The sequence below is a fragment of the Centruroides sculpturatus genome, unplaced genomic scaffold (genome assembly GCF_000671375.1).
Source record: "Centruroides sculpturatus isolate CEXI.00-Female unplaced genomic scaffold, Cexi_2.0 scaffold1462, whole genome shotgun sequence".
Taxonomy (NCBI): Eukaryota; Metazoa; Arthropoda; class Arachnida; order Scorpiones; family Buthidae; genus Centruroides; species Centruroides sculpturatus.
The window spans coordinates 66,381-80,983 of record NW_019386014.1 but is presented as its reverse complement, the minus strand read 5'-3'; the positions used below and the strand labels follow the sequence as shown (position 1 = coordinate 80,983).

At 30.4% G+C, this 14,603-nt stretch overlaps 1 protein-coding gene across 1 annotated transcript in view; it reads left to right on the top strand.

The window, feature by feature from the left end:
• The window catches only part of LOC111613122 (dedicator of cytokinesis protein 4-like), a 135,120-nt gene that overhangs the window by 101,640 nt on the left and 18,877 nt on the right, over window positions 1–14,603 (top strand). Inside the window, exons 27-30 of the mRNA XM_023354445.1 lie at window positions 57–274; window positions 5,110–5,413; window positions 8,540–8,846; window positions 12,013–12,101. Of these exons, the coding sequence (XP_023210213.1) occupies window positions 57–274; window positions 5,110–5,413; window positions 8,540–8,846; window positions 12,013–12,101 (918 nt within the window). The remainder of the gene's footprint in view (window positions 1–56; window positions 275–5,109; window positions 5,414–8,539; window positions 8,847–12,012; window positions 12,102–14,603) is intronic.

The window sequence follows — 14,603 nt, the reverse complement described above, 5'->3', positions numbered from 1 at the left end:
AATAGTAATTGAAGAAAAAGTATATTGACACTAAATTTTAATACTTTAATTTATAGGTTCAAATACTTGAAGGTGGTTTATCACTTCATGGTAGACTTGCTCCACAAGAAGTTCTTCCATTGCATAGGAGACTGGTTGATAGATTTTCTGTGATGAAACAATCAATTCGAGATTCTGATTCTCCTTGTATCTCTCGAATTTCAACAAGTCGCAGAGGAGAGCTACCAACACCTCCAATTTTAGATTCAGATAATCGACGTCCATCTATTGTAAAGTAAGTCTAATCAATAAATATTAAAGTGATAATTATTCTGTGAATTAATAACATACAAAATAAAGATCTGGACTTTCTTCTTGTTTTTAACATATGCATTTCAAACATCATACATTTATTCTAGCCCATATCCCTTTTTAGCTTTAGTTAAAGCAAAGGACAACTTCAGATTGCTGTACTTTTAAATCAAGAGTCTATAATGATCATAAATCAACTTACTGAAATTTAGATGTTACTGTTTCTATTTTTCTTTCTGACAAATTGATTGTTTTTCTTTTATATACAAACTTAAAAATCACTTAATTTATAAGTTTTCATAATGATGTTGTTACACACGAGTCAGGTTTCTCTTTAAAGAAAGTCTGACAATGTCAGAAAATTTCCCAATACAAAGCAGAAAAATATTGTCTGCATATTCTTATGTATACAACCTAGAGCATGACATTTTTTTGTTTTTTGTAATCTCAAATGAATGAAATAATTTCCTATAAAATGTTATTTTGCTCTCAAGATTAAATTGTAGCAAAAAACTTTTTGTTTACATCTGTGATTCCAAAAATGGACACTACCACCCTGGACCCTGGTGATAGTAGAAGACTCAAGAGCTGCTGAAATACAAAGGGAAAATTCACTTTGAAATAAAATAATAATACTATTGAACTTTACAGTACAGTGTAAACAGATACTGTAAAATCAATTTTTGAGATATTTAACTTTCTACATAGAAGGTGTAGAAATAATGCTTCTCTTTGTAAATATGATGAAAAAAATACACAAGTTGCAGTCATATGAGTTGAGCAAACTAAATGTGTACAATGTTTATATGATGTGGCACTTGCTCATGCACTTTCAAGTCTTGTTTAATATAAGTATAATGTTTCATGAGGATAGCTCTTAATTAATTTGTGCATACAAAACCAATGAACATGCACCAGCCTTCTTTGTTCTTTGATATTCTGCAGGTGCTATTGGCATTTCTACATTTTTGTGGGTACTAATCAAGTGGTAGTAGTTGCAATATGTAGTTTGCTATGTATTATTGGTAATATTTCATTTACATCAAGACATTTTGTAAGCAAATTCTCTCTATTTTAACTGGTAGCATTTTACTACTAACTATTAAAGAAATTAGATTTTATTACCATATTTTTACAGAATGACCGTTATGCCAGTCTATCTGGGGAGACCATGAAATCAGATATTTCTGTATGGTAAAAACTGGCATGCCAGTTTAAACCAGGTTATAGATACCTGTCTAGAGGGTGCATTAAAAAAACAAATGAGTTTTTATTCCAAAACTGTGAAACTGTCAGCATTAAATCAAAAACTATGATTATACATTTAATTTCTTTCTAACAGCATAAAAATAGCATTTTCAGAATTCTAAGAGTATTTTATGTGTATTTTATTGTTATTTGATTCAAAAATGCAAAAATAAACACATTAAATTTAGAAACTTTCCATAAATTATTTCAGCTTACCTTAGTTACAAATGATCTGATTAACATTGGCTTTGTGTGAAATGTAAAAGGAAGGTGTTATTTTTAATGTTGGAGTAGATGGTCAGTGTAGCCCATATTGACTAACTACCAATGTCAATAAGTCATTAATTGTTTTATTTTGTCTTGTGAATGAAAACTCCTTCCTGATTTTAAGTCACTCAAATTATGATGTTATTATTTTATTGTACTCTGAAGAATGTTTTCTGTAACATTTAATTAACAACTAGTTTTGTTAGATCTGATTAATTTTATATTTTAGTTGCAGTTTAACTGGCATGCTGGTCTCCCCTGTTTATGTGTGGCATGCCAGTCATTCTGAAAAAAATGGTATGAAATTATTAACTCATAAAACTATTCCCAATTTTAAGCTTAGTGATATTGTGATTTTATTAATCGTATGTACGGTAAGATAGCATACATGGTGATGTTAAGCTTTTATTTAAATAAAGCTGAAATACTGGCAGAATGAACCTTGTTCTTTCATTTTGACAAGTTTAACTATTACGCTGGATCATGCAATATCCATGAAACTTTTATCATAATTGTTCTATTCTAAAGTTTTGTGATGAAAGTGTTGCCAATTGCTTGTTCATGCAGTATTGTGCTGTCAAGTAGCAGGAGGCCACTGGGATGATCCCTAATGACCACTTACTCTGCACGGGTTGGTAAAACCTGCTCTCAGTTTGTCAGATGGCTTAGGAGGGCAAATCGAGTGGGAGGGGTAGTGAGGTCGTGACAAGGTGTCTGAATAACTACACAGGTTGAACAATAACAACACATTTACTAAACACTTAAGAGATTTTACATATCAAAGGAAAAAACATAGATGACAGACATATAAACAATAAAAGGTTTCTATTTTATATCTACGCTTTATCGTAAACTAAAGAATGAGAGAGACCTCTCTAAGAGAGACTGTTGGAGAGAGAGACTACATTTGGTCAAGGGTTTACCTTGTAGGATTTGATCTTGTCATATAGGGCATTGGTAGGACGCACTGGGATCGGAGGTTCCTAATCGTAGTTTCCCGTGGATGGCAATAAGGAGCGATGGACGGTATAGCAGTATGGAGCTGGTGTCCCTGGATGTCTGCTCGGCTATGTCTGATGTGGGTGTATGCTCCGTTGATCTCCGAATGTAGAGGTCTGCATGGAGATGTCCGCTGAGGATGGCTACTTGGCGGTGTCCTCTTCGGCTGTCCGCTGAGGGTGTTGATTTGGCGGGGCCCTCTTCGGCTGTCCGCCCGGAAGTGCAAATTCAACTCCTTTTTATACTTATCTCGGAAGGGAATCATGGGGGAAGAAAATCTGATGCAATCACCAGCTCGACCTGCATATAGCTGTGTTTATGTTACCATCAATAATTTTCCTTCCAAATTTCCTTCCAATAATTGACATCTTCCCATCATAAATTTGTCAAACTCCCTGATTTATTGACATGAGGTGACTCATGTCAGACTATGTCTCACCCCCTTAGCAAAATCGTTGCCTTATTTGGTCATTTAGATTGACTTTCTCATCGGTTCACTCGGACTTAGAGGGCACCTTATATTTATGTAAGACTCGAACTATTTCCTGGTGTGAGGTGAGTCCTTCTTCAGACGATTAAAGTCACCTTCGATGTGACGCAGTACACAATGTGTGAAGATTCACACTTGCGTCTGAATTCTCACACTGCTGTAATTCTCTTTGGCATGGACTGTATGAGATGTTGGTAAGTGGCTGGAGGAATCTGATATCATATCCATTTTCCAGTCCACTAAGAATGGATGATTCTGGATTCAGCTGCCTGATGCCTCTTTTGATCTCATCTCACAAATGCTCAACTGGATTGAGATCTGGTGATTGTGGAGGCCAACTAAGCAGTGTGAAGTCTCCATCATGCTCTTCAAGCCATCTTTGGACAATTTGAACTTTATGACATAGAGCATTCTCTTGCTGAAGTATCCATCTCCAGTGGGGTAGGTTATTAACATAACTGGATGTACTTGGTCAGTGACAATATTTAAATACCTTTGGACATTCAGACATTGTTTCACACAAAACAAAGGGCCTACACAATGCCAGGAAAACATCCCCCAAACCATAACATTGCCTCCACCAGCTTGAAGTTTTGTAGCAGTGCACATAGGGTCCATGTTTTCATGCTGTTTTCACTCTGCTATCTGCATGTTGCAATTGAAAATGTGATTCAATTGCACATTACCCTTTTCCAGTCATTTACTGTCCAATCTTTGTGAACAAGTGCAAATTAGAGTTGTTTGATCTTGTTAGCTGCAGACGACAAAGGCTTTTGAACAGTCCTTTGGTTTCCATACCCAAGATGATGTAATGTATGACGAACAGTTCTTTCAGAGGCCATTGGAGATGTACTGTAACTTGACTAAGACCAGCTGTAATCTGATGTAATGCTGCTCTTCTGTTGGACTAGACAAATCTGGCAACTCTCCTTTCAGCTCGAGCATCTAGCAGCCGAGGATGACCATATGCCTTACATTGAGACCTGCTTTTTTGTTTGGTAGTCCACTCATTGTACACTTGAACAATAGCTGCTCTCAAACACTTTAAAATGACAGTTTGGCTGATACTCCACTGCTTCTAGCACCCACAATAATTCCACATTCAAAGTCTGTTAAATCACGTTTTTTACCCATACCTTCACATGCAATACCCTTCAATTGTCTATACAATTATCTAGCAATCCCTCTTTATAACAATCTTGCCCTGTGATTGGCAATAGCATGACATCATAGCTGATTTGCATAAACTTTGCAGGTGGTCATAATAAATTGGCCACTCAGTGTGTGCACTAAAAGGGAGTAGTAGTCTAAAAAGTGGTTTACATCATAAATTTTCTATTTTTTCTATAATTTTTTATTAATATAAAAAAACAAGAGAAATCAAATAAATAATTTTGTCTATTGTATTTTCAGATTATTTAAAGATAATGATAATATAATACAATGCCTTACATTTTATTAGAATATGAGAAATTTTGTTTTTGTGATTTATATTTAAATTAATAATAACATAACAGTCACATGATAAATTTAAGTAAAAGTATAAAGATATGCAAAAAGTTTTAAAATCACATTTTTTCATAACATACAAATTTTAATTCTGTGTATATGTCATTGCTCATTGTTGTGAATTCTAAAAATTATTGTTGTTTCAAATGCACTATTTTCTAAGTACTATTATTTCAAGATTTTACTGTATGTCAAAATCAAAAGTAGTAATGAAAAAAGTAGTAGAAATTTATCTACATACAAAATACAATATTAATTTATTCTGACCAATTTATTAATCTTCTCTTTCAAAATCATTATTTTAGCACGCCTCTGCCTCCAATTCCTGGGGAAGTAATATTAAAGAAACCTGTTGAATCATGCGGAAGTAATCGTTCGTCATCATCCGGATCAGGTATTTATGGACACTTTTTGCCAGAAAATTCTGACGATGAAGATATCTATAGTAGGCCTCAAGATTATTCCGAACATAAGTTTCCATCCGAAAGACCGTCACCATTATCTCAGCCATTAATAAATCAAAACTCTCCTGTGTTATCACCTACAGTACCTCCACCTTTGCCTACTAGACCACATTCTGTTGCTTTGGGTCCTTTGCCAGAATCAAAGGTAAATTAAAATTTAACATGTATATGTTTAATCATCATTGAATGTTTATAAATAGAATTTATTTTGTGGAGAAAGTAACTCTTTAAAGTATGTTTACCTGTATTCCTCCTAAACCAACTCAAAATTTATCTTATTTGTCATTTCCTAATTTTTGTCTTTATTTTGTTGTTATAGCAATTTTAAACATGGATTCTTTTTTATTTTACTTTTTTTAAATCTAAATGTAAAAACAATACTTTATCATTGCAATTATTTTATTATATATACTGTACATCTTATTTTTATGTTATAATTTTTAAGATATATATTATACACAGCTACAAAATGTATAAAATTTATCAAATTTTATCTCATAACTTTGACTATATATATAATAAAATATTATGTTCTGTTACTTACATTTTTATGGATGAATGGTTTTTTTATATTAGAGGTAGTAATTCCATGGTAGAGGATTATTACTTAGCTCAAACTTGGTCATAAAATGAATTTTAAAAATTTATTTGCTAAATAGTTTTGTTAAATTCAAAAAATGTTCTGTTGAAGGATATTTTAAGATTGGTAATGTGGATATTATTATTATTTATATATATATAATACTCCAATGTAGTACTGTACTTAAATAAAATTTTTTGCAATTTATTTAAAAGTTGTGTAACTTTCCAGCTGTTATGAGATTTTATAAAAAACTTTCTATGTTATTATTATAAAATGGCAAAAGGCTTAATTTTGAGGGTAGAGATGAGTTTTATAAAAATCTGTAAATACTAATGAGTAAAATCTTTATTAAGTCTGACCTCACTTGAAATATGACTCATGACCCTCTCAACCTTTCAGAACCAAAATTTAATAGCATCAATATCCCTTATACACAAGATATTGTGCTAAATTTTGTTTCTTAATCATAGATACTAAATGAAGTAGATGTCAACATACATGCAAATTTTGTTTTTTGTTCAGAGGTCTCAAACATGGATATTTGCAAAAAATCTCTGAGGGTTAAATTGACATGATTCCAATACTTCTCCTTGTTATGTATACATAACAGCCAGGAAAGTAAAACCTAAAAAATATGAGTCAAAAGTTTTTATAAAATTATTTAATAGATATGAATAGAAAGTGATCTTATGGAATACTTATCTCAGTTGTAGAACTTTAATGTTTCAAAGTTATGTAACCTGAACAACCTTATATTTTTATAAGAAAAATTAGTTGGGCTTGATTGTGATATTGGGGAGCTTCAGAGAAGTTTTATCATTTAATGCCATATCAATAATTTGTCATTTTATGCTATGACATATTACAGTTAGCTTTGGGAAATCTCATCAAGTAGTCAAATTTATGAAAAGATAAAAGACTAATAATTGTTTTTTAAACTTTTGCATAATCCTTAGTCATCAACAGAGACCAGACTAGGATTATGATATTTTCCTGGCTGTTATGTATGTATAACAAGGAAAAATATTGAAATTGTGTCAGATTTGACCTTTCAATTTTTTTTGCAGATTTCCAAGTTTTTATGCCTCCTGAACCCAAAAAATGGGGAAAAAATTGTGTGTGTTAAAATTTCTATTTCATTTAATATCTCAGAAATGAGTAAAAATTAAGAAACAAAATTTGGCATGGTATCTTGTGTACAGTACAAGGGGCATTGATGCTATTAAATTTTGGTGGTTAGAACTCAAGGGAGTGAGAAGATAGAGGGGAATTGTGTCCTATCTTGACGTCTTAATATGTGACACACAACTTGGATGTTAAGATTTTACTTGTTATCAACATTTACAATTTTCTATAAAACTCATCTCTACCCTCAAAATTAAGCATTTTGCTATTTTATAATAATTAATAACATAGAGAGTTTTTAATAAAATCTCATAACAGTCAGGAAAGTTTTGCTAGTCATTGCAAGATTTTTTTTGTTTGAATTTCAACTATGATTATATCTAATTTTCTTACTGCAATTAATTAGAAACAAAGAAAATTCATTCAGAATAGCAATTATAAAAAAGGACTGTATTTTAATGATAAAAAAAATAGACTTAGTGCTGTTTTAAATTTGATTTCCTATTATCTGCATTATATTGACAATGACATAAAAGTATTTACAATACAATAAATACATGCAATTACTAAAACAATAAAGCTTTTGGAATATTACTTAATTGTGATCTAATTATAAATTTTATTTAAATTATAAAACTAGTTCATAATTAGTTCATAAATACATTTTCACTGGTGTCATTATTTCTTAAATTTACATTGGGTTATATCATAATAAAACAAGTTTTTAAAATTTATTCAATGTAAGTATTGAATTAAAATAATTACAAAATTGTAAAATAAGAAAAACATATATTATGATTTTTCTAACTCAGATGAGACATACACTTGTATGAATATAGTGAAGTGCAATTCAAAATAGTATGGTACTTGCAATGCCTGATTTAGGGTTATGAGCCCTGCAGGCTGCTAACATTTTGTGCACTCTTTACAAAAATCATATTTCCTTCCTAATACAATTTTTTTTTTGTATTATTGTAGTAAGAATTTACCAGAATTAATTCCACTAAAATTGTGTAATTAATTTTGGTAAACTGATGAAAAAAGCAACTTTTTTACTACTTTATCATACAATATTTCTTTTTAACAGACCAAAAAATAAAAGCTTAAATAAAAAAATTGTGACCCCAGGCTATAGTCAGTCAGCCTGTTCAATAATAAATTTTTATTCTTTCTAACTTCTCAAATTTTTTGGTTTTTTTTCCCTGCATTAATAAACATATCTTGAATATTAATATTTGATATTAATCAATTTTAATCAATAGGTGCTTCCTTTTGCTGTACATTATATATTGAAAAATTCACATTTCAGAAATTCACTTTTGTCTTAAAAAAATAAATAGATAAATAAAAGAACTTGTAGATTTTTATGAATGAAAATATTTTGCATCATTTTATGTCTAATGAAAAGAGTATTCATTGAAAGAAACAATTTATAATAGTAATTATTTTGTTTGAAAGAGATAATTCATTTCCTTTGATAATGTTCTACATTTAGTAAGAAAAAGATTATACTCTTCTTGCCTTTTATCAAATTTATTTTGCACTGCCTTTTTTTTCTGTTAGCAGCTAATAGTTGACAAGAGTATGCAGTCTTCAAAACCTTGGGATGTATCACTGGTTCATAAAGAAAATTTAGATGATGGAACTGGTTATGCAAATCCATTTCCACAACAATTTAGCAGTAAAATAGTGAGTCCAAAAATAATTAACAAGTGGCCACATATTTCGGACAATTCTCCGGGAAACGTACAGTCTCCAACTGGAAGTTTACAAATTACTTCCCCGATAGTGTCGGGATCAACAAGAAACAGCTGGTCAGAACAAAGCTATATGACAGATGTAGACGGTGCTCCTCCTTTGCCACCAAGAGGTAATATTTTGTTTCTTTTAAGTTAATTTATAACTTCTTACTTTATTGGAGATTCCATGGGGAGATTTTCATCATTAAATGTATATATACACTTTACAAGAAACTTCAATAACTATTAGGTAGACTACTGTCTAGTTTTTAAAAATTGCTAAATAAATAAATGTTCAATGGAAGATTTGGATAAATTAATCTTATTCAATAAAGAAGTTCATATAGCCTTCCCTCCTGCTGGATAGAATTTATCACAACTTTAAGAAAATATGCTTTAATAGCTACATAGTTTCTTCTAAAGTTTATACACTAATGATGGGTTGGAAGGCCTAAAAGTACTTGGAATATATACCATACTATTATATATCATACTACCATAAGATCTCCAATAAAACAGGAAGTAATAGAATATTTTAATGTAGAAAATTAAAAACTATAAAACATTTACTTATTTGTACTTTAATCCTGTAATTTAAACAGTTTTTGCATAAATAACAAAAACTGAGTAAGGCTGTATAGATTTATGATCATCACCTCCCCGAAAACAACAGTTAAGTTTTAAGAATACATTTTTTAAATTTATATGTAATAAATATAGAAATTAAACAAAGTTTAGCATGACAGATTTTAGAATATAGACATTTTTAAGAATTTTATACCACATTTTATTTACTACTCAGGGACTTTGCCTCCCTAGCTGCTTATGACAACCCAACACTTAGCTTACTTTACCCAGTTGTTCCTAATATAGACTATTCATAACAAAAATTTGAATAATATGTATACCTTCATCTGTCTAATTCTAAGTGAAGATTCCATAATGTAAACTAAGTTCTGATCTGGTCTGACCTCAGTGTGCATTTTGAAACAATCTACAAAAATATTGGGAACAGGCAAATGACAAGGAATAGGAAAACTTTCTCATTGTTGGGTTTTGAGTGGATTTACAAGATAAGATGTATTTGTTGTGTATAGTATTCATTTCTACTTTATTTTATACCATACTACAAAAATTAAAAATATGTTTGGAGGAGACAATTTTCTGGTACAGAAATATTGGGAAATTGCCCCCTCTGTCCCATTATGGATTGATGTTCATGGAAATAAATCTCCACACACTAATTTTTAAAAATTTTTTTTATTCAATTGACAAAACTTTACTTTTACATTTTGATGGAGAAAATATAAAACAACCTTTAGATTTCAGAACAAAACAACTGGTTCAAAAAAAGAAGAATATTTAACATTCCACAGAAAAATGTTCTAATTCCATGGTTACATAGTTTACTTCACTTGCTCACTCTATGGACTTGGCCCAAATATAGACTAATTTTAACAAAAATTTTGTTAGTTGTACTTCCTGTAGAGTGGGTGGTGCAATTCCTGTTCAAAAATATCATAATTCATTGATTTCTAATGATAATGCTTTTTTTTCATGACAAAAAAGTTTGAGAATTTTAAACTAATTTTATTTCTTATTAAAGATAAAATTAGTTTAAAATTGTCACACTTTTAAATAAACTTGTAGATAAAGAATATAATAAGGAGAAAAATTTCAGATGCAAAAAAAATTGCTGAAAAAGGTGCATATTTAAAAGTAGTGCATTTTTGCATTATTTAAACTAAAGTAGAATGAAATAACATTTAAATAATTCAATACAATTTACTACAACAAGTGAGATTTATGTTTTTGATTACATGATAAAATCTTCCTCTTTATAAATATCATCTTCCTCTCTCCCAAAAGACTTACATGGTAAGCACTAAAAGTTTCAGATATTATAGGTATAAAACAATGACATAATTTTTTAATATAGTCTTCTTGCAGTTCAATACACTTATTACATCTTGGAATTTGCATTTCAATACCCTTGAAAAAATAGTATGCAGTGTTGTCTGCAAAATGCTCATAAACTGTCTCCTGCAATTCTTTATCACTTTTTCAAAGGAGCCAGGTCCAGGCTTTAGGGTTAATGGTCATGTTTCTTGAAACCTCACTCTTTCACAGCAGCCTTGGCAATGGCAGCAATATGCTCTGCCACAATGTCCTGCAAGAGGTGAACATGATGCAAATTACTGCAACAAGTCTAATTAAAATAAATGTTTCCAAGCAACTTATGCAAATTGATGGAAAAAACTGTTTTATTAGTCCACATACAGATGGCACTATCTGATACTATCATTATTTTATTCCTATCATATCTAAAATATATTTAGACCAGAAATTTCTGGCTCCTACCTTGTATATAATGAAAAGTTTCTTTCTATATTTACTGATATGAGAGGATCTAATTTGGTAAGTAGTCTGTATGGGAGCCCACTTCTTATGCAACTATCTCAAGATCAAGATTTTGAGACAAAATCAATGTTTATGAAATAATAGTATTATCTATGAATATTAAACAATTCTGTCAAGTATTTGAATGAACCCTACTGTGAAAAGCTTGCATTCACTGTACTTGTATCCTGTATTTCTATACTCTATGCTATATGAAAGTTTGAATTACTGTATATTACAAAGTATGTATAGCAGTATGGGAATTATTTATTTATTTGTTTACTTTCAAAAACTGTATAAACTTTTAGCAGAATTCAGTGCAATTCTGTATATCAATTTTTTCATCAAAACTCATTGATTTCAAAAACTGTATAAACTTTTAGCAGAATTCCATGCAATTCTGTATATCAGTTTTTTCATCAAAACTCATTGATCTTTATTAAGTATTGTAAATGATATATTAGTACTGATTTACAATTTTGAAATTTGAAATTACTAATTGTATTTTGTATAGAAATATTTAACAATTTAATTTGTTGAGTTTAAGTGAATATTTATTTTATCAAATGTCAAGTTGAAAGGATTTCAGCAAACTTTTCCAAAATTATAGCAACAAAGCACAATTCATTTAAACTGCTTTAAACTATAGATTGAGTGTGGGAATGCAGGGTTTTCTTGTTCTATTGGCCATGTAAATGGGAATAAATGTCGGTTTAGGACATTACTAGCTCGGCCACTTAAGTGAAGTTTACTGTTTCTTTTGCTAATTTAAATAGTGAAACAAAATTAAAATCTATTTACATTTCTGAAAAGTATTTTGTATTGTATATATTTCCAGAATAGCACTTAAAATTGTAAATACGAATTTTTATTAAATTTTCTTATGTCAAATTCTAGGTAACGAGAAAAGAATGGTTACATCTTGGACTGGATCATCATCTGTGGAGGAACAAAAACCAGCTTTACCCCGAAGATTAGTTAAAAAGGTACTATTATATATTAAGTAACTTTAAATTTTAGAGTATAGATTGATTATTAAAGTGCACTCTTACATTCTAATACAGATAAAATGTTATCTGTTCAATTCTATAAACTAAAATTTATTTTGCATTAAAACACTGATCATCACAACAAACATATCCCACTCTGACATTCAGTAAGAATCAAATTTTATTGAACTGATCTGAATTATCAGAATTAAAGAAAAATTGATTAATACTTTTAAGGTAATTAGTATTAATTATTTTATTAATGATTGTAGTTATTTACACTAAAAGTGGCCAAATATCTTATTTTTATATTTACAGATTTAAGTAATTTATAACATACTCTAAATGTGCATTTCTGTTTTAAATGAATTTAATTTGTTATGACTTCTTCAAGTACAAAAATTGATAAAATTAATGTGACATCATCATAATGCTGGGCTGCAATTTTTAATTATGTTTTATAATTTAAACTAATCTTTCCATGTCTGTCCACTCTGTACATCATAATTCTCCTGATAACAATCAAGCCACACTGGTCATTTATCTAACTCTGTTCTTAATAAAATTTTGCATTGAAATCATATGGTTTCTGGTCCAGATCAGAAATTTGTATACAATTAATCATGGTCTCTGTAAAGTACTATATTATTTTTCCGACTTTTCTAATGATTATCGACACGACTGTGTGCCGGAAATAGCCGTTACCTAACGGGTACTTTACGCGGATTCACGTTAATGTGCCAGGCCTGGATTTTAAGCGTGCACCGAATTAAGTAATGACAAAGTTAGTCAATAACAATCCAATATTTAATAAATATTCTAGTAATAACTATATACAAAATTTAGTAAAAACCAAATAACAATTTATTCAATGTAAATCAATAAAAATCAACCCAACAAAACTCAAATCAATCTATTTTCTAACTTAACTATTCCCCTTTGGAATTTGACAAAAATTCAAAGACTTAAGTTATGTACAATAATTCTTATGAATTAAAGGTCCTAATCGTCACTTCAATATACTAGGAACCTTTTTCCTCAACTCTCAAGACTCTCTAATCTTTGATCCACAAATTGAATAACTTCAAAATTGCCTTGGAACTACTTTATCCTATTGGACACCTCTCTCTCGTTTGCTGATACGAAGCTTACCATGCTTATTGCTAACAGAAGCTCACTTCAGTCATCTTTACTTGAGGTTCAGTCTTTATACTGTGAGGTGACGTCACAATTCTAAGTGAGATCACTCCTCTCATTTACATACTTATTGCTAACAATAAACTTTTCCTGTTTGTCTGGCAGCCTATTTTCCGACAATACTTGCTAACCTTTTAAATTATTCTTTTTGACAATTCTCGGGATGTTTTAAGAATTCTTTAAGGTTTAGCAAGTTTCCTAAGTTGTGCTTGTGGGGTCTTCCCCCCTTTTCTGGTGCAGACTTACTTTTTTCCGCTTGGGAGCGCAAGTGTGTGTGAGTTTTATCTACGGCGCTTTTCTCTCGTTGGTGAGTTGGTTTCTCTTCTATTTTTAAGTTTCTGAGGTGAGTGGTGAGGAAATCTTCATCTTAACAAAACATAAGCCCCAAACAAAAATAGAATAAAAGCAAAATGCTTGGACTTGGTTCCTTACATCTCCAGTTCCTGAGCTTTCCATATCTGGTCTCAATTTTCATCTCTCTAACTCCATTCTTGAGATAAACAAACGACAGATAACAGTGTTAATATATAGGTCTGTGATTTGAAAATTTCAGCCCAGTTGTAATATTTATAATATAGTATTGTCATTATTATATTTATCTATATATATAAAAATGAATGTATGTGTGTGTGTGTGTGTGTGTGTCCTTTATGCATTACCACACCGTTTATCCGATTGCTGTGAAACTTTGGGAACTTGTTTAATATATTCCGGTGAAGGTTTGTGGCATAGTATGATTGCCATGAAACTTTGGAAAGTTTTTTTAATTTTTTAATACACTCCTGCGAAGTACATTTATCCTACGATAGATGGCGCGTGTTTACACGAGCATTCGCGCACAGTGTGTGCGATCCATTTCAAATTGTGAAGACCATTTCCCCCTTTCAAAAAATATCTCTATATATGCATTTGTTATTTATGATATTTGTAACTATTTTTGTTTAATCATTTTATTTCAACTTTTTTTGCTAATTATGTATTCGCTCGAACTTCGTTAAAACCTTAACTGTACCCCGAACAACAACCGAAGTTGTAGGAAGAAATTCGCGTATTTTACCGATCTAGGTATCCCCCCTTTTCCAAATTTTAATATGTTTTCCTGATGAAAATGAATAATAATAATAATAAGTTTCAATAAAATAATAAAATGTAAATTGAATTTTATCATAACGAGTTTGCTTAAATTTCGTTTCAAATTGTGAAGACCATTTCCCCCTTTCAAAAAATATCTCTATATATGCATTTGTTATTTACGATATTTGTAATAATTTTTGTTTAATCACTTTATTTCAACTTTTTTTT